This window comes from Bombina bombina, chromosome 5 (assembly GCF_027579735.1).
Source record: "Bombina bombina isolate aBomBom1 chromosome 5, aBomBom1.pri, whole genome shotgun sequence".
Taxonomy (NCBI): Eukaryota; Metazoa; Chordata; class Amphibia; order Anura; family Bombinatoridae; genus Bombina; species Bombina bombina.
The window spans coordinates 1089812253-1089831865 of NC_069503.1; the positions used below are offsets into that span (position 1 = coordinate 1089812253).

General features: G+C 40.9%; 1 protein-coding gene across 2 annotated transcripts in view; it reads right to left on the reverse strand.

Annotated features, from left to right (window-relative positions):
• The window catches only part of ZFAT (zinc finger and AT-hook domain containing), a 478376-nt gene that overhangs the window by 267978 nt on the left and 190785 nt on the right, over positions 1–19613 (reverse strand). For both annotated transcript variants that reach the window (XM_053715378.1, XM_053715379.1), the window contains exon 4: positions 2669–2845. In XM_053715378.1, coding sequence (XP_053571353.1) covers positions 2669–2845 — 177 coding nt within the window. The remainder of the gene's footprint in view (positions 1–2668; positions 2846–19613) is intronic.

Sequence of the window (19613 nt, forward strand, 5' to 3'; positions counted from 1 at the left end):
GGTACGGGATCCCCTAGACTTAATCCGAGAGCATTGGGAGGGGGAAGTCACTAGTGATGGTACTCCTATCGTACCATACGTGCTGGAGTTTAGGGAGCGCCTGGAGGCCCTGACTCGTACCGTCCGCTCCAACCTTCAGGCGGCTCAAACCCGTCAGCGCCGTTGGTATGATAGGGGCGCCAGGGACCGCAGTTTTCAGACTGGGCAGAAGGTGATAATCTAAAAACCGGTCAAAAATGATAAACTGCAGGCCTCCTGGCAGGGCCCATACAAGGTAGTGGAACAAATCTGTGACACCACCTATGTGATCGGCCCATGTACTGGAGCAGGCGGTAGACGCATGCTCCATGTAAATATGTTGAAGCCGTACCATGAATGCACAGAGGAGGTGAATGCTATTTGCGCCCCTGCCGCGGACGACGCAGACAGTTTACCTCTTCCCGACCTCCTAGGAATGATGAACCGGAATGAAGGTCTGGGAGAGGTACAATTGGGTGAGCGGTTAAGTCCTCGGGAACGAGCTCAAATAGCAGAGCTACTACAGGAAAAGAGAGACACGTTCTCCAACGTGCCTGGATATACTCGACTGGCCACCCATAGGGTAGAAACCCCAGGTCACCTGCCCATGCGTCAACCTCCTTACCGCATACCAGAATCGGTGAGAGAACATATGCGGAAGGAGATTGACGAGATGCTACAGTTAGGAGTGATTGAGCACTCGGACAGCCCCTGGGCCTCGCCGGTAGTTCTAGTGCCGAAGCGGGACGGCACGACCTGCTTCTGTGTAGACTACCGGAAACTTGATAAATGATGATAAAACCGTCTCTGATGCCTACCCTATGCCCCGGATAGATGAGCTCCTAGATAAAATGGCTCGAGGCCAGTACCTCACCACCATAGATCTGTGTAAGGGGTACTGGCAGATCCCACTAGCCGAGGATGCCATCCCCAAATCAGCGTTCGTCACCCCGTTTGGCCTGTACCAATTCAAGGTCATGCCATTCGGGATGAAGAACGCTCCGGCTACTTTCCAGCGAATGGTAGATCGGCTACTGGATGGGTCCCACGAGTACGCATGCGCCTATTTAGACGACATAGCTATATTTAGCAGCTCCTGGGACGAGCATTTGAACCATATAGGGGCGATCCTAGATCGCATTAGGGAGGCAGGATTAACCCTTAAGCCTAGCAAATGTCATATAGGGATGGCGGAGATCCAGTACCTAGGGCACCGAGTAGGATGCGGGCAGCAGAAGCCCGAACCGGCCAAGGTAGAGGCCATAGCCAAGTGGCCCACTCCCCGTACCAAGACCCAAGTGCTAGCCTTTCTAGGTACCGCAGGCTATTATAGGAAGTTTGTACCTAATTATAGTACCCTAGCCAAACCCCTCACCGACCTCACCCGTAAAAACCTTCCTAAGATTGTTACCTGGAGCCCAGAGTGTGAACAAGCATTCCAATAACTGAAAAACGCTCTCGTAAATGCCCCTATCCTTGCTGCCCCGGATCCAACTAAACGCTTTCTCGTCCATACAGACGCTTCTATGTTTAGATTGGGAGCCGTGCTGAGCCAAGTTGGGGCTGATGGCAGCGAGCATCCTGTGGCCTACCTAAGCAGGAAACTTTTACCCCAAGAAGTTAGCTACGCCGCCATCGAAAAGGAATGCCTGGCCGTGGTGTGGGCCCTCAAGAAACTTCAGCCATATCTATATGGACAACAATTTTCCCTGCTCACAGATCACAACCCGTTGGTGTGGCTGAACAGGGTATCCGGAGACAATGCCCGGCTGTTGCGCTGGAGTTTGGCGCTGCAGCCGTTTGACTTAACAATCCATTACCGACCTGGGAAGCAAAACGGCAACGCCGACGGGTTGTCCAGACAAACTGAACTTGAACCTTGATCTGTGAACACTCCTCCGGACCTCCCCAAGCCAATCCGTTGGGATCAGACTGGGTATGCCGGCTTGGTTCTGGGGGAGCATTGTGGCAAAACTCGCCACTTATGAACTATGCAGGAATTGTTATTTAGGCTAATGGTTAAAATGTATGTTAAACTGTATGTTACTGTTTAAACTCCCTGCTGTTTCAGTTGGGAAACCCCTGGTAGGGGAGACTGTTTTTAAAAAGTGTTTGTTTTTTTGTTCTGTTGAAGAAATAGTTGTTGTTGACTCCCAAGCTATGTGTCGTCTAGTTCTTGGTGGAAAGGGGTTATTATTACAATTACCAAGAGTAGTTATTTGCTTGTCTCTGCTTACCAAAAAGATATTACAGATCCTACTGCCTCTCTGCTACAATTACCAAGAGTAGTTATTTGCTTGTCTCTGCTTACCAAAAAGATATTACAGATCCTACTGCCTCTCTGCTACAATTATCAAGAGTAGTTACTTGCTTGTCTCTGCCTACCCAAAATATATTACAGATCCTACTGCCTCTCTGTTACAAACAGTAACTGTTCTATAAGAGAATTTCAAGAACTACGCACTTAACTAAACCAACAGGCTGCTAAAGCAGGCAAGGTTAAATGCAAGCCTCCTGAGAGCATGCTTACAGTTGCTAGCAGCAGGAGATTCAGTCATCGACAGGCCAAGTAGGTTTTTACAATATTACCACACTTCTTAGGCAAGAAAATATTAGAATGTATAAAACTGAAAAGTTGTGTGTTACATACCTGGAATTGCTTCATGTGCAGTTAAAAGAACACTAATGATTGGATTTACCCCCACTCCCTTCTCTGGTTCGTGTGACTGCAACGCTTTTTCCATTTTGTGCATGCGTGCCTTCTTCGGCTGCTTTTCCCTTTCCTTTTCATTATCTGGCTGGATGAATTTCCCTATAAAATCATTACCTAAAAAAAAAAAAAAGTGGTTATCTCTACAAATTTAAAAAACATAATTTATGTAAGAACTTACCTGATAAATTCATTTATTTCATATTAGCAAGAGTCCATGAGCTAGTGACGTATGGGATATACCTACCAGGAGGGGCAAAGTTTCCCAAACCTTAAAATGCCTATAAATACACCCCTCACCACACCCACAATTCAGTTTAACGAATAGCCAAGAAGTGGGGTGATAAGAAAGGAGCAAAAGCATCAAAAAAATAAGGAATTGGAATAATTGTGCTTTATACAAAAAAATCAAAACCACCACAAAAAAGGGTGGGCCTCATGGACTCTTGCTAATATGAAAGAAATTAATTTATCAGGTAAGTTCTTACATAAATTATGTTTTCTTTCATGTAATTAGCAAGAGTCCATGAGCTAGTGACGTATGGGATAGCAGATACCCAAGATGTGGAACTTCCACGCAAGAGTCACTAGAGAGGGAGGGATAAAATAAAGACAGCCAATGTCAGGGTTGAGCACTGTTTCTTTAAGAGACTCTGAAGTTTCTCCTAATTGATTGCTCCTCCTATAAAACAACACAGCACATTGCAATCAGTGCTTGGTATTGTGTTCCAGTATCCACTGAGTACTCCTTGTATTATGCTCTGGATTACAAGTTGTCTAAGCCTCTCTGCCTTATTTTCTAACAGGTTGAAATATCTGCTGGATTTCCTAAATACCGGATCCTACTCTCACTTACTTCCTCATTTGATGCCTCTGCAAGATTCCTCAGTGGGGTAAAGGAAGATTTATTACCTTCTCTCAGTGTCTCTCTGCTTCAGCAGCAGCCGCTGCTACATTCCAGGCTGTCAGCTCTGCCAGTGACTTCACAGGCTCACTTCCTCCTCATTTAGCATTCACACGCTGCCTGCCTGCTCCACATCAGACTTCTCAGCTCCTGCAGCATTTCAGGTACACTCTCTGCAAATACTACTACTGACTGCTTAGCTTGCTACCACTTACAAATATTGCAGTATTTGATTATACATATTTAGGTAGTATTACGCTCTCCATCCTGAAATTATTCTTTGAGTGTGAATCCAGGATCTGTGTACTTTTCTGCACGCTGAGCCAGAGTGTGTTCTGAATAACTTTACCTTACTTCTACCATAGCCCAGTCTTGCTTGCTTCATTTAACAACCTGTGAATCAGAGTTGTTATTAACAACCTGTTTTTACCATAAGGTGGTCTTATATTTCCCTGTCCAATACTTTAATTATTCTGTCAAAAGGTATACAGTGTGTGTTTATAAGATAAAGATATAGACTGTGTATATTTTGAAATAATAAAACACTTTATTTTTCAGAATCTGCTTGTCAGTAGTTGATTCAATAAATAAAGTGTAACAACCAAATTTTTACTACTGTTGTGTTCCATATAACAAACATTAATTGAGAGTAACATTATATAATACCAAGCCCAAAAAAAAAAAAAAAAAAAAAAAAAAAAAAAAATATGGAACCAGTAGATCTTCCACAGGTTGTTTTTAATCTCACTCAAAGGGTTGATCAGTTAGCCCAGGGCTTACACGACTTACAAGTTGAAAATGTTGCACTAAGAAATATTATAAAAGAATCCATTGCACTGAAATCTAGTCAATTTGAGACTATGCTTGAACCACAGGTTTCCTTACCAGAGCATTTCTCAGGCAATAGAAAAATGTACAGGCAGTTTAAAAATGCCTGCCACTTACTCTTTTCCATGAAACCCAGGACTTACCCCACTGAGAGAGTGAAGGTTCTGACCACCATATCATTCCTCAGAGGGGAACCAAGAAACTGGGCTGACAAATTCTTTGAGACAGAGGATCCAATTTTAGGATCACTAGAAGCTTTCTTTGCATCCATGGATGCATTATTTCAAGATACAGATATCCAGCTCACAGCTGAATCCTCCATGAGAAGCCTCAAACAAGGCAAAAGACCCGTGGAGGAGTATATCACAGACTTTAAACAGTTTTCTGCTGATTCTCTTTGGAATCCCATAGCCTTGCGGAACCAATTCCGTATTGGTCTCTCTGAGGATTTGAAAGACGAATTTGCTAGGATTGAACAACCAAAAACTCTAGACGCCTTTATGAGAATGGCTACTCAAATTGACCGCCGCCTCCGTGAGAGAAAAGCGGAAAAATCTGCAACAGATTTAAAACCTAAAATTTCATACTCTGCTACTACCAGTCCTTACTACGCCTCCGCTAAACCTCAGCCTGAGGCAATGGAGATAGGAATCCTCAGAGGACCACTCAGTCCTGAAGAGAAATTACGCCGTAGGATGAAGAATCTTTGTTTATACTGTGCCAGTCCTACTCACAATGTTCAAGACTGCACAGTCTTGTTAAAGTCTAAGAAATGTAAGTTTAAACTTATTAATTCATCTGTACATTCTCAGTTAAAGACATCTTATTGCACGCTGTCTCTTTCTCTACAGCTGGAACAAAGTCTACTGAAAATTGATGACGCTATCATTGATTCAGGGGCTACTGGTAACTACTTAGATCTTCACTATTGTCTTCAGAATCGTATCCCCTTGATCTGCAAGAAGACACCAGTCCCCATCAAAGTAATCGATGGATCACCCATGGTTTCTGGTCCCATAACCCATGAGACCATTCCTGTTTTTGTGAATATCTGTGGACATACAGAATTGATGTCCTTAGATGTCTTACCCTCTCCTCATTTCACTTTGGTTCTTGGGATGAAGTGGTTGCAACTTCATAACCCAACTATTGTTTGGTCCCCTTTTGAAATAAAGTTTAATTCAGATTATTGCAGAAATACTTGTCTCACTGGTCATTTATTAATGCAAACTCATACAACAATAGATAACCTACCCAATGAATATTCTGATTTTAAAGATGTGTTTAGTAAGACAGAGGCAGAGAACTTACCACCTCATAGGATATATGACTGTCCGATAGACCTTCAACCTGGTGCCAAGATCCCTTACGGTCATCTCTATCCTCTCAGCCACCCTGAATTGGAGCATTTGAAAGAATATTTAGAGGAGAACTTAAGGAAAGGATTTATTAGAGCTTCCACTTCTCCAGCTGGAGCTGGGATATTCTTCGTGCGAAATAAAGATTCCAGTCTAAGACCCATTATTGATTACCGCGAACTCAATAAATGTACAATTAAGAATCGTTATCCATTACCCTTAATTCCAGAAATGATCGAAAGACTTTCTGATGCCACCATCTTCACCAAGTTGGATTTAAGAGGGGCATATAATTTAATAAGGATAAAGGAGGGCCATGAGTGGCTGACGGCATTCAGGACCAGGTATGGTCTTTTCAAATACCTGGTAATGCCTTTCGGCCTGTGTAATGCCCCCGCTACGTTCCAGCACTTTATCAACGATGTGTTCAGAGATCTGTTGGACGTATGTCTTGTAATATATTTGGATGACATTCTCATTTATTCTAGAACCAGAGAAGAACATGTAAAACATGTTCGTCAAGTTCTTTCCCGGCTTAGAGTGCATAGACTATATGCAAAGCCTGAAAAATGCATGTTCCACACAGATCAAGTATCCTTCTTGGGCTATAACATCTCCCCCTTAGGTATTCAAATGCAGACTGAAAAGGTAAACGCAGTTCTCGATTGGCCTCAACCTAAATCAAGGAAGGATGTACAGCGGTTTTTGGGTTTTTCAAACTACTATAGAAAATTCATCAAAAACTTCTCTTCTATAGTCAAGCCTTTAACACTTTTAACTGGCAGTACAACACCTTTCATCTGGAATGCTCAGGCAGAGAAAGCTTTCCAAATTTTAAAAAGAAAATTCACATCAGCTCCCATTTTGCATTTTCCCAAACCTCAGTACCAGTACACGTTAGAAGTCGATTCTTCGGATTATGCAATTGGAGCCGTTCTCTCTCAGCAAAGTTCTTTAAGTCAACCTCTACATCCCATCTCCTTTTACTCCAAATTAATGTCACCTGCTGAAAGAAACTACGCTATTGGAGACAAAGAACTCTTAGCAATCCGCCGATCCCTCGAACATTGGAGACATCTGCTCGAAGGAACTACCATACCTATTAACATCTTTACTGATCATAAAAATTTGCAGTATCTCCAAAGAAACAAAACTCTCTCAGCCCGACAGGTTCGTTGGAGCCTCTATTTTGATCGCTTTAACTTTTCCATCATTTACAGACCAGCAGATAAAAACGGAAAGGCTGATGCCTTATCCCGTTCACTCATAAAATCTGAAGAGCTCCCACTCAGATCCAGCATCATACCTCCTGATTGTTTTGTTGGACTGATAACTCCAATCATCTCTGAACTCAAAACTTACTGCAAAGATGTTCCAATACCTCCTAAACCAGAACTCCATAAGTCTGCCGGATTATATTACCACAGGAGTAAATTGTATCTTCCTCCTCATTTGCAGTTACAGATGATAAAAGCCTCTCATGATACCCCTCTTTCCGGACACCCTGGCATTCGTAGGACTATGGAACGCCTCTCACGAACCTTTTGGTGGCCAAAGATGAGGGAGACTATTCAAGAGTACATAAAGACCTGCAAGGTTTGTACCACCTCCAAACCAGATCGCAAAGCTCCTTATGGATTACTCATGCCTCTTCCTGTTCCCGAAAGACCCTGGTACCATGTCTCCATGGATTTCATTGTTGATTTGCCTCTTTCAAACAAACAAACTACAATATTTGTAGTCATTGACTTATTCACAAAGATGGCTCATTTCATCCCCTATCACAAACTCCCCACTTCCTCTGAAACAGCTCTTCTGTTTATTGATAATATAGTCAAGTTACATGGCATACCTCCTATATTAACTAGTGACAGAGGAACACAATTTACCTCAAAATTTTGGACCAAACTATGTGAAGTAACCCAGATCGATCACCGCTTTACTACAGCTTATCACCCCCAAACAAACGGGCAGGCAGAAAGACTGAATCAGTGGCTAGAACATTACTTAAGATGTTATTGTTCTTATCACCAATCAGATTGGATGAAATTCCTATCAATGGCTGAATATGCATACAATAATTCCTTGAACGCCTCCACAAAGATGACGCCCTTCTATGCGAATTATGCCTATCACCCTGACTTCACTTTTACTTCACACAACCCCTCTGATTCCCCATTGGTTGATGATATTGTCAATACAATACAAGAAAACTTTAAATTCATTCAAGACAATATTCTTTCAGCACAGAAGACACAGAAACACTACTACGACCTCAGAAGGAGACCATCTCCTGACTATGTTGTGGGTGATTTGGTCTGGTTATCCACAAAAAACTTAAAACTCCAAATACCCTCTAAAAAAACATAATTTATGTAAGAACTTACCTGATAAATTCATTTCTTTCATATTAACAAGAGTCCATGAGCTAGTGACGTATGGGATATACATTCCTACCAGGAGGGGCAAAGTTTCCCAAACCTTAAAATGCCTATAAATACACCCCTCACCACACCCACAAATCAGTTTAACGAATAGCCAAGAAGTGGGGTGATAAGAAAAAAAGTGCGAAGCATATAAAATAAGGAATTGGAATAATTGTGCTTTATACAAAAAAATCATAACCACCACAAAAAAGGGTGGGCCTCATGGACTCTTGTTAATATGAAAGAAATGAATTTATCAGGTAAGTTCTTACATAAATTATGTTTTCTTTCATGTAATTAACAAGAGTCCATGAGCTAGTGACGTATGGGATAATGACTACCCAAGATGTGGATCTTTCCACACAAGAGTCACTAGAGAGGGAGGGATAAAATAAAGACAGCCAATTCCTGCTGAAAATAATCCACACCCAAAATAAAGTTTAACAAAAAACATAAGCAGAAGATTCAAACTGAAACCGCTGCCTGAAGAACTTTTCTACCAAAAACTGCTTCAGAAGAAGAAAATACATCAAAATGGTAGAATTTAGTAAAAGTATGCAAAGAGGACCAAGTTGCTGCTTTGCAGATCTGGTCAACCGAAGCTTCATTCCTAAACGCCCAGGAAGTAGATACTGACCTAGTAGAATGAGCTGTAATTCTTTGAGGCGGAATTTTACCCGACTCAACATAGGCAAGATGAATTAAAGATTTCAACCAAGATGCCAAAGAAATGGCAGAAGCTTTCTGGCCTTTCCTAGAACCGGAAAAGATAACAAATAGACTAGAAGTCTTACGGAAAGATTTCGTAGCTTCAACATAATATTTCAAAGCTCTAACAACATCCAAAGAATGCAATGATTTCTCCTTAGAATTCTTAGGATTAGGACATAATGAAGGAACCACAATTTCTCTACTAATGTTGTTGGAATTCACAACTTTAGGTAAAAATTCAAAAGAAGTTCGCAACACCGCCTTATCCTGATGAAAAATCAGAAAAGGAGACTCACACGAAAGAGCAGATAATTCAGAAACTCTTCTAGCAGAAGAGATGGCCAAAAGGAACAAAACTTTCCAAGAAAGTAATTTAATGTCCAATGAATGCATAGGTTCAAACGGAGGAGCTTGAAGAGCTCCCAGAACCAAATTCAAACTCCAAGGAGGAGAAATTGACTTAATGACAGGTTTTATACGAACCAAAGCTTGTACAAAACAATGAATATCAGGAAGAATAGCAATCTTTCTGTGAAAAAGAACAGAAAGAGCGGAGATTTGTCCTTTCAAAGAACTTGCGGACAAACCCTTATCTAAACCATCCTGAAGAAACTGTAAAATTCTCGGTATTCTAAAAGAATGCCAAGAAAAATGATGAGAAAGACACCAAGAAATATAAGTCTTCCAGACTCTATAATATATCTCTCGAGATACAGATTTACGAGCCTGTAACATAGTATTAATCACGGAGTCAGAGAAACCTCTATGACCAAGAATCAAGCGTTCAATCTCCATACCTTTAAATTTAAGGATTTCAGATCCGGATGGAAAAAAGGACCTTGTGACAGAAGGTCTGGTCTTAACGGAAGAGTCCATGGCTGGCAAGATGCCATCCGGACAAGATCCGCATACCAAAACCTGTGAGGCCATGCCGGAGCTATTAGCAGAACAAACGAGCATTCCCTCAGAATCTTGGAGATTACTCTTGGAAGAAGAACTAGAGGCGGAAAGATATAGGCAGGATGATACTTCCAAGGAAGTGATAATGCATCCACTGCCTCCGCCTGAGGATCCCGGGATCTGGACAGATACCTGGGAAGTTTCTTGTTTAGATGAGAGGCCATCAGATCTATCTCTGGAAGCCCCCACAATTGAACAATCTGAAGAAATACCTCTGGGTGAAGAGACCATTCGCCCGGATGCAACGTTTGGCGAATGAGATAATCCGCTTCCCAATTGTCTACACCTGGGATATGAACCGCAGAGATTAGACAGGAGCTGGATTCCGCCCAAACCAAAATTCGAGATACTTCTTTCATAGCCAGAGGACTGTGAGTCCCTCCTTGATGATTGATGTATGCCACAGTTGTGACATTGTCTGTCTGAAAACAAATGAACGATTCTCTCTTCAGAAGAGGCCAAAACTGAAGAGCTCTGAAAACTGCACGGAGTTCCAAGATATTGATCGGTAATCTCACCTCCTGAGATTCCCAAACTCCTTGTGCCGTCAGAGATCCCCACACAGCTCCCCAACCTGTGAGACTTGCATCTGTTGAAATTACAGTCCAGGTCGGAAGAACAAAAGAAGCCCCCTGAATTAAACGATGGTGATCTGTCCACCACGTTAGAGAGTGCCGAACAATCGGTTTTAAAGATATTAATTGATATATCTTCGTGTAATCCCTGCACCATTGGTTCAGCATACAGAGCTGAAGAGGTCGCATGTGAAAACGAGCAAAGGGGATCGCGTCCGATGCAGCAGTCATAAGACCTAGAATTTCCATGCATAAGGCTACCGAAGGGAATGATTGAGACTGAAGGTTTCGACAGGCTGTAATCAATTTTAGACGTCTCTTGTCTGTTAAAGACAAAGTCATGGACACTGAATCTATCTGGAAACCCAGAAAGGTTACCCTTGTTTGAGGAATCAAAGAACTTTTTGGTAAATTGATCCTCCAACCATGATGAGACTCTGCTAAATGTAAAGACGGAGCAAGTACCAAGATATCGTCCAAATAAGGAAATACCACAATACCCTGTTCTCTGATTACAGACAGAAGGGCACCGAGAATCTTTGTGAAAATTCTTGGAGCTGTAGCAAGGCCAAACGGTAGAGCCACAAATTGGTAATGCTTGTCTAGAAAAGAGAATCTCAGGAACTGATAATGATCTGGATGAATTGGAATATGCAGATATGCATCCTGTAAATCTATTGTGGACATATAATTCCCTTGCTGAACAAAAGGCAATATAGTCCTTACAGTTACCATCTTGAACGTTGGTATCCTTACATAACGATTCAATAATTTTAGATCCAGAACTGGTCTGAAGGAATTCTCCTTCTTTGGTACAATGAAGAGATTTGAATAAAACCCCATCCCCTGTTCCGGAACTGGAACTGGCATAATTACTCCAGCCAACTCTAGATCTGAAACACAATTCAGAAATGCTTGAGCTTTCACTGGATTTACTGGGACATGGGAAAGAAAAAATCTCTTTGCAGGAGGTCTCATCTTGAAACCAATTCTGTACCCTTCTGAAACAATGTTCTGAATCCAAAGATTGTGAACAGAATTGATCCAAATTTCTTTGAAAAAACGTAACCTGCCCCCTACCAGCTGAACTGGAATGAGGGCCGTACCTTCATGTGAACTTAGAAGCAGGCTTTGCCTTTCTAGCAGGCTTGGATTTATTCCAGACTGGAGATGGTTTCCAAACTGAAACTGCTCCTGAGGACGAAGGATCAGGCTTTTGTTCTTTGTTGAAACGAAAGGAACGAAAACGATTGTTAGCCCTGTTTTTACCTTTAGACTTTTTATCCTGTGGTAAAAAAGTTCCTTTCCCACCAGTAACAGTTGAAATAATAGAATCCAACTGAGAACCAAATAATTTGTTTCCCTGGAAAGAAATGGAAAGTAGAGTTGATTTAGAAGCCATATCAGCATTCCAAGTCTTAAGCCATAAAGCTCTTCTGGCTAAGATAGCCAGAGACATAAATCTAACATCAACTCTAATAATATCAAAAATGGCATCACAGATGAAATTATTAGCATGCTGGAGAAGAATAATAATATCATGAGAATCACGATTTGTTACTTGTTGCGCTAGAGTTTCCAACCAAAAAGTTGAAGCTGCAGCAACATCAGCCAATGATATAGCAGGTCTAAGAAGATTACCTGAACATAGATAAGCTTTTCTTAGAAAAGATTCAATTTTTCTATCTAAAGGATCTTTAAACGAGGTACCATCTGACGTAGGAATGGTAGTACGTTTAGCAAGGGTAGAAATAGCCCCATCAACTTTAGGGATTTTGTCCCAAAATTCTAACCTGTCAGGCGGAACAGGATATAATTGCTTAAAACGTTTAGAAGGAGTAAATGAATTACCCAATTTATCCCATTCCTTAGCAATTACTGCAGAAATAGCATTAGGAACAGGAAAGACTTCTGGAATAACCGCAGGAGCTTTAAAAACCTTATCCAAACGTATAGAATTAGTATCAAGAGGACTAGAATCCTCTATTTCTAAAGCAATTAGTACTTCTTTAAGTAAAGAGCGAATAAATTCCATCTTAAATAAATATGAAGATTTATCAGCATCAATCTCTGAGACAGAATCCTCTGAACCAGAAGAGTCCAAAGAATCAGAATGATGGTGTTCATTTAAAAATTCATCTGTAGAGAGAGAAGATTTAAAAGACTTTTTACGTTTACTAGAAGGAGAAATAACAGACAAAGCCTTCTTTATGGATTCAGAAACAAAATCTCTTATGTTATCAGGAACATTCTGCACCTTAGATGTTGAGGGAACTGCAACAGGCAATGGTACATCACTAAAGGAAATATTATCTGCTTTAACAAGTTTGTCATGACAATTATTACAAACAACAGCTGGAGGAATAGCTACCAAAAGTTTACAGCAGATACACTTAGCTTTGGTAGATCCAGCAGGCAGTGGTTTTCCTGTAGTATCTTCTGGCTCAGATGCAACGTGAGACATCTTGCAATATGTAAGAGAAAAAACAACATATAAAGCAAAATAGATCAAATTCCTTATAAGACAGTTTCAGGAATGGGAAAAAAATGCCAAACATCAAGCTTCTAGCAACCAGAAGCAAATGAAAAATGAGACTGAAATAATGTGGAGACAAAAGCGACGCCCATATTTTTTGGCGCCAAATAAGACGCCCACATTATTTGGCGCCTAAATGCTTTTGGCGCCAAAAATGATGCCACATCCGGAACGCCGACATTTTTGGCGCAAAATAACGTCAAAAATGACGCAACTTCCGGCGACACGTATGACGCCGGAAACGGAAAAGAATTTTTGCGCCAAAAAAGTCCGCGCCAAGAATGACACAATAAAATGAAGCATTTTCAGCCCCCGCGAGCCTAACAGCCCACAGGGAAAAAAGTCAAATTTTTGAGGTAAGAAAAAATATGATAATTTAAAGCATAATCCCAAATATGAAACTGACTGTCTGGAAATAAGGAAAGTTGAACATTCTGAGTCAAGGCAAATAAATGTTTGAATACATATATTTAGAACTTTATAAATAAAGTGCCCAACCATAGCTTAGAGTGTCACAGAAAATAAGACTTACTTACCCCAGGACACTCATCTACATGTTTGTAGAAAGCCAAACCAGTACTGAAACGAGAATCAGTAGAGGAAATGGTAAATATAAGAGTATATCGTCGATCTGAAAAGGGAGGTAAGAGATGAATCTCTACGACCGATAACAGAGAACCTTATGAAATAGACCCCGTAGAAGGAGATCACTGCATTCAATAGGCAATACTCTCCTCACATCCCTCTGACATTCACTGCACGCTGAGAGGAAAACCGGGCTCCAACTTGCTGCGGAGCGCATATCAACGTAGAATCTAGCACAAACTTACTTCACCACCTCCCTTGGAGGCAAAGTTTGTAAAACTGATTTGTGGGTGTGGTGAGGGGTGTATTTATAGGCATTTTAAGGTTTGGGAAACTTTGCCCCTCCTGGTAGGAATGTATATCCCATACGTCACTAGCTCATGGACTCTTGTTAATTACATGAAAGAAATTGGCAAGCTTGTTCATAGGTCCATTCCCAATAGAACGCATCATCAATAAGAATGCCATCCGATTACAACTTCCCAACAACATTAAGATTCATCCAACAGTTCACGTTTCCCTTCTAAAACCTTATGCCCGCACAAGGGATCAGCGAATTCTTCTACCACCTGTTGCTACCACCCTCGGTCAGGATGAATATGAAGTTGAATCCATTTTGGATTCCAGATTTTATAAGGGGGTCTTACAATATCTGGTTAGGTGGAAAAATTATTCACCTGACGAGGACACCTGGGAACCCATCACCAACTTGAATGCTCCTCGCCTTACGTCTCAATTTCATCGCAGGCATCCTGATCGACCCCGTCCTACCGCTGTGGAACAGCTTCCTTGAGCGGGGGGTCATGTCAGGGTTGAGCACTGTTTCTTTAAGAGACTCTGAAGTTTCTCCTAATTGATTGCTCCTCCTATAAAACAACACAGCACATTGCAATCAGTGCTTGGTATTGTGTTCCAGTATCCACTGAGTACTCCTTGTATTATGCTCTGGATTACAAGTTGTCTAAGCCTCTCTGCCTTATTTTCTAACAGGTTGAAATATCTGCTGGATTTCCTAAATACCGGATCCTACTCTCACTTACTTCCTCATTTGATGCCTCTGCAAGATTCCTCAGTGGGGTAAAGGAAGATTTATTACCTTCTCTCAGTGTCTCTCTGCTTCAGCAGCAGCCGCTGCTACATTCCAGGCTGTCAGCTCTGCCAGTGACTTCACAGGCTCACTTCCTCCTCATTTAGCATTCACACGCTGCCTGCCTGCTCCACATCAGACTTCTCAGCTCCTGCAGCATTTCAGGTACACTCTCTGCAAATACTACTACTGACTGCTTAGCTTGCTACCACTTACAAATATTGCAGTATTTGATTATACATATTTAGGTAGTATTACGCTCTCCATCCTGAAATTATTCTTTGAGTGTGAATCCAGGATCTGTGTACTTTTCTGCACGCTGAGCCAGAGTGTGTTCTGAATAACTTTACCTTACTTCTACCATAGCCCAGTCTTGCTTGCTTCATTTAACAACCTGTGAATCAGAGTTGTTATTAACAACCTGTTTTTACCATAAGGTGGTCTTATATTTCCCTGTCCAATACTTTAATTATTCTGTCAAAAGGTATACAGTGTGTGTTTATAAGATAAAGATATAGACTGTGTATATTTTGAAATAATAAAACACTTTATTTTTCAGAATCTGCTTGTCAGTAGTTGATTCAATAAATAAAGTGTAACAACCAAATTTTTACTACTGTTGTGTTCCATATAACAAACATTAATTGAGAGTAACATTATAGCCAATTCCGCTGAAAAAAATAATCCACAACCCAAAACAAAAGTTTTAATCTTTATAATGAAAAAAACTGAAATTATAAACAGACAAATCAAACAGAAACAGCTGCCTGAAGTACTTTTCTACCAAAAACTGCTTCAGAAGAAGAAAACACATCAAAATGGTAGAATTTAGTAAAAGTATGCAAAGAAGACCAAGTTGCTGCTTTGCAAATCTGATCAACAGAAGCTTCATTCCTAAAGGCCCAGGAAGTAGAAACTGACCTAGTAGAATGAGCCATAATTCTTTGAGGCGGGGACTTACCCGACTCTACATAAGCATGATGAATCAAAGACTTTAACCAAGACGCCAAAGAAATGGCAGAAGCCTTTTGATCTTTCCTGGAACCAGAAAAGATAACAAACAGACTAGAGGTCATTCTAAAATCTTTAGTAGCTTCAACATATTTCAAAGCTCTAACTACATCCAAAGAATGTAACGATCTCTCCTTAGAATTCTTAGGATTAGGACATAATGAAGGGACAACAATTTCTCTACTAATGTTGTTAGAATTCACAACCTTAGGTAAAAATTGAAATGAAGTCTGCAACACCGCCTTCTCCTGATGAAAAATCAGAAAAGGAGATTCACAAGAAAGAGCAGATAACTCAGAAACTCTTCTAGCAGAAGAGATAGGCAAAAGGAACAGTACTTTCCAAGAAAGTAATTTAATGTCCAGAGAATGCATAGGCTCAAACGGAGGAGCCTGTAAAGCTGACAAAACCAAATTAAGACTCCAAGGAGGAGAGATTGGCTTAATGACGGGTTTGATACGGACCAAAGCCTGTACAAAACAATGAATATCAGGAAGATTAGCAATCTTTCTGTGAAAAAGAACAGAAAGAGCAGATATTTGCCCTTTCAAAGAACTTGCAGACAAACCTTTATCCAAACCATCCTGAAGAAATTGTAAAATTCTAGGAATTCTGAAAGAATGCCAGAAGAATTTATGAGAAGAACACCAAGAGATGTAAGTCTTCCAAACTCGATAATAAATTTTCCTAGATACAGATTTACGAGCCTGTAACATAGTATTAATCACTGAGTCAGAGAAACCTCTATGACTAAGTATCAAGCGTTCAATCTCCATACCTTCAAATTTAATGATTTGAGATTCTGATGGAAAAAAGGGCCTCGAGATAGAAGGTCTGGCCTTAACGGAAGTGTCCAAGGTTGGCAACTGGCCATCCGAACGAGATCCGCAAACCAAAACCTGTGAGGCCATGCTGGAGCCACCAGCAGTACAAGTGAGCGCTCCATTAGAATTTTGGAGATTACTTTCGGAAGAAGAACTAGAGGCGGAAACATATAAGCAGGATGATAATTCCAAGGAATTGACAACGCATCCACTGCTTCTGCCTGAGGATCCCGGGATCTGGACAGATACCTGGGAAGTTTCTTGTTCAGATGAGAGGCCATCAGATCTATTTCTGGAAGACCCCAGATTCGAACAATCTGAGAAAAAAACCTCTGGATGAAGAGACCATTCGCCCGGATGTAACGTCTGGCGACTGAGATAATGCGCTTCCCAATTGTCTACACCTGGGATGTGAACTGCAGAAATTAGACAGGAGCTGGATTCCGCCCATACAAGTATCTGAGATACTTCTTTCATAGCTTGAGGACTGTGAGTCCCACCTTGATGATTGACATATGCCACGGTCGTGACATTGTCTGTTTGAAAACAAATAAACGATTCTCTCTTTAGAAGAGGCCAAAATTGAAGAGCTCTGAAAATCGCACGGAGTTCCAAAATGTTGATTGGTAATCTCGCCTCCTGAGATTCCCAAACCCCTTGCGTTGTCAGAGATCCCCATACAGCTCCCCAACCTGATAGACTCGCATCTGTTGAGATCACAGTCCAGGTTGGACGAACAAAAGAGGCCCCTTGAATTAAACTATGGTGATCCATCCACCAAGTTAGAGAAGATCGAACATTGGGATTTAAGGATATTATTTGTGATATCCTTGCATAATCCCTGCACCACTGGTTCAGCATACAAAGCCGGAGTGGTCTCGTGTGAAAACGAGCAAAAGGGATCGTGTCTGATGCAGCAGTCATGAGACCTAAAATCTCCATGCATAATGCTACCGAAGGGAACGATTGAAACTGAAGGTTTCGACAGGCTGAAACCAATTTCAGACGTCTCTTTTCTGTCAGAGACAAAGTCATGGACACTGAATCTATTTGGAAACCTAAAAAGGTTAACCTTGTCTGAGGAATCAAGGAACTCTTTGGCAAATTGATCCTCCAACCATGACTTTGAAGAAACAACACAAGTTGATTCGTATGAGATTCTGCAGAATGTGAAGACTGAGCAAGTACCAAGATATCGTCCAAATAAGGAAATACCGCAATACCCTGTTCTCTGATTACAGAGAGAAGGGCACCAAGAACCTTTGAAAAGATCCTTGGTGCTGTTGCTAGACCAAATGGAAGAGCAATAAACTGGTAATGCTTGTCTAGAAAAGAGAATCTCAGAAACTGATAGTGATCTGGATGAATTGGAATATGCAGGTATGCATCCTGTAAGTCTATTGTAGACATATAATGCCCTTGCTGAACAAAAGGCAGAATAGTTCTTATAGTCACCATTTTGAATGTTGGTATCCTTACATAACGATTCAATATCTTTAGGTCCAGAACTGGTCTGAAAGAATTCTCTTTCTTTGGTACAATGAATAGATTCGAATAAAACCCCAGACCTTGTTCCAGAACTGGAACTGGTATAATTACCCCAGCTAACTCTAGGTCTGAAACACATTTCAGAAACGCCTGAGCCTTCACTGTATTTACTGGAATGCGTGAGAGAAAGAATCTTCTCACAGGCGGTCTCACCTTGAAACCAATTCTGTACCCTTGCGAAACAATGTTCTGAATCCAAAGATTGTGAACCGAATTGATCCAAACCTCTTTGAAAAATCGTAACCTGCCCCCTACCAGCTGCGCTGGAATGAGGGCCGCACCTTCATGCGGATTTAGGAGCTGGTTTTGACTTTCTAGAAGGCTTGGATTTATTCCAGACTGGATTAGGTTTCCAACCGCAAACTGTTCCTTTAGGGGAAGGATCGGGCTTCTGCTCCTTATTCTGACGAAAGGAACGAAAACGATTAGCAGCCCTGTAATTACCTCTAGATTTTTTGCCCTGAGGCAAAAAGGCACCTTTCCCTCCAGTAACAGTTGAAATTATAGAATCCAACTGAGAACCAAACAACTTATTACCTTGGAAAGAGAGAGAAAGCAAAGTTGACTTAGAAGTCATATCTACATTCCAGGATTTAAGCCATAAAGCTCGTCTAGCTAAAATAGCTAAAGACATATACCGGACATCAACTCTAATGATATCAAAAATGGCATCACAGACAAAGTTATTAGCATGTTGAAGAAGTTTAACAATGCTATGCGTATTATGATCTGTCACTTGTTGCGCTAAAGCCTCCAACTAGAAAGTTGAAGCTGCTGCAACATCAGCCAAAGAGATAGCAGGTCTTAGTAGATTACCTGAACATAAATAAGCTTTTCTTAAAAAAGATTCAATTTTCCTATCTAAAGGATCTTTAAACGAAGTGCTATCTGCCGTAGGAATAGCAGTACGTTTGGCAAGAGTAGAGATAGCCTCATCGACTTTAGGGATTTTATCCCAAAATTCCAATCTATCAGATGGCACAGGGTACAATTTCTTAAACCTTGGAGAAGGAGTAAATGAAGTACCCAGACTATCCCATTCCCTAGCAATCACATCTGAGATAGCATCAGGAACTGGAAAAACTTCCGGAATTAACACATGAGGTTTATAAACCGAATTTAAACATTTAGCAGTTTTAGTATCAAGAGGACTAGACTCCTCCATATCTAAAGCAATCAAAACTTCTTTAAAGTAATGAACGAATAAACTCCATCTTAAATAAATATGAAGATTTATCCGTATCAATATCTGAAGTAGAATCTTCTGAACCAGAAAAAACCTCATCAGAAACAGATAAGTCAGAATGATGGCGGTCACCTAAAAATTCATCTGAAATGTGAGAAGTTTTGAAAGACCTTTTACGTTTACTGGAAGGAGGAATAACAGACAGAGCCTTCCTAATAGAATTAGAAACAAATTCTTTAACATTAACAGGAACATCCTGAACAATAGATGTTGAAGGAACAACAACAGGTAAAGGATTATTACTAATGGAAACACAATCTGCATTGGAAAGTTTATCATGACAGCT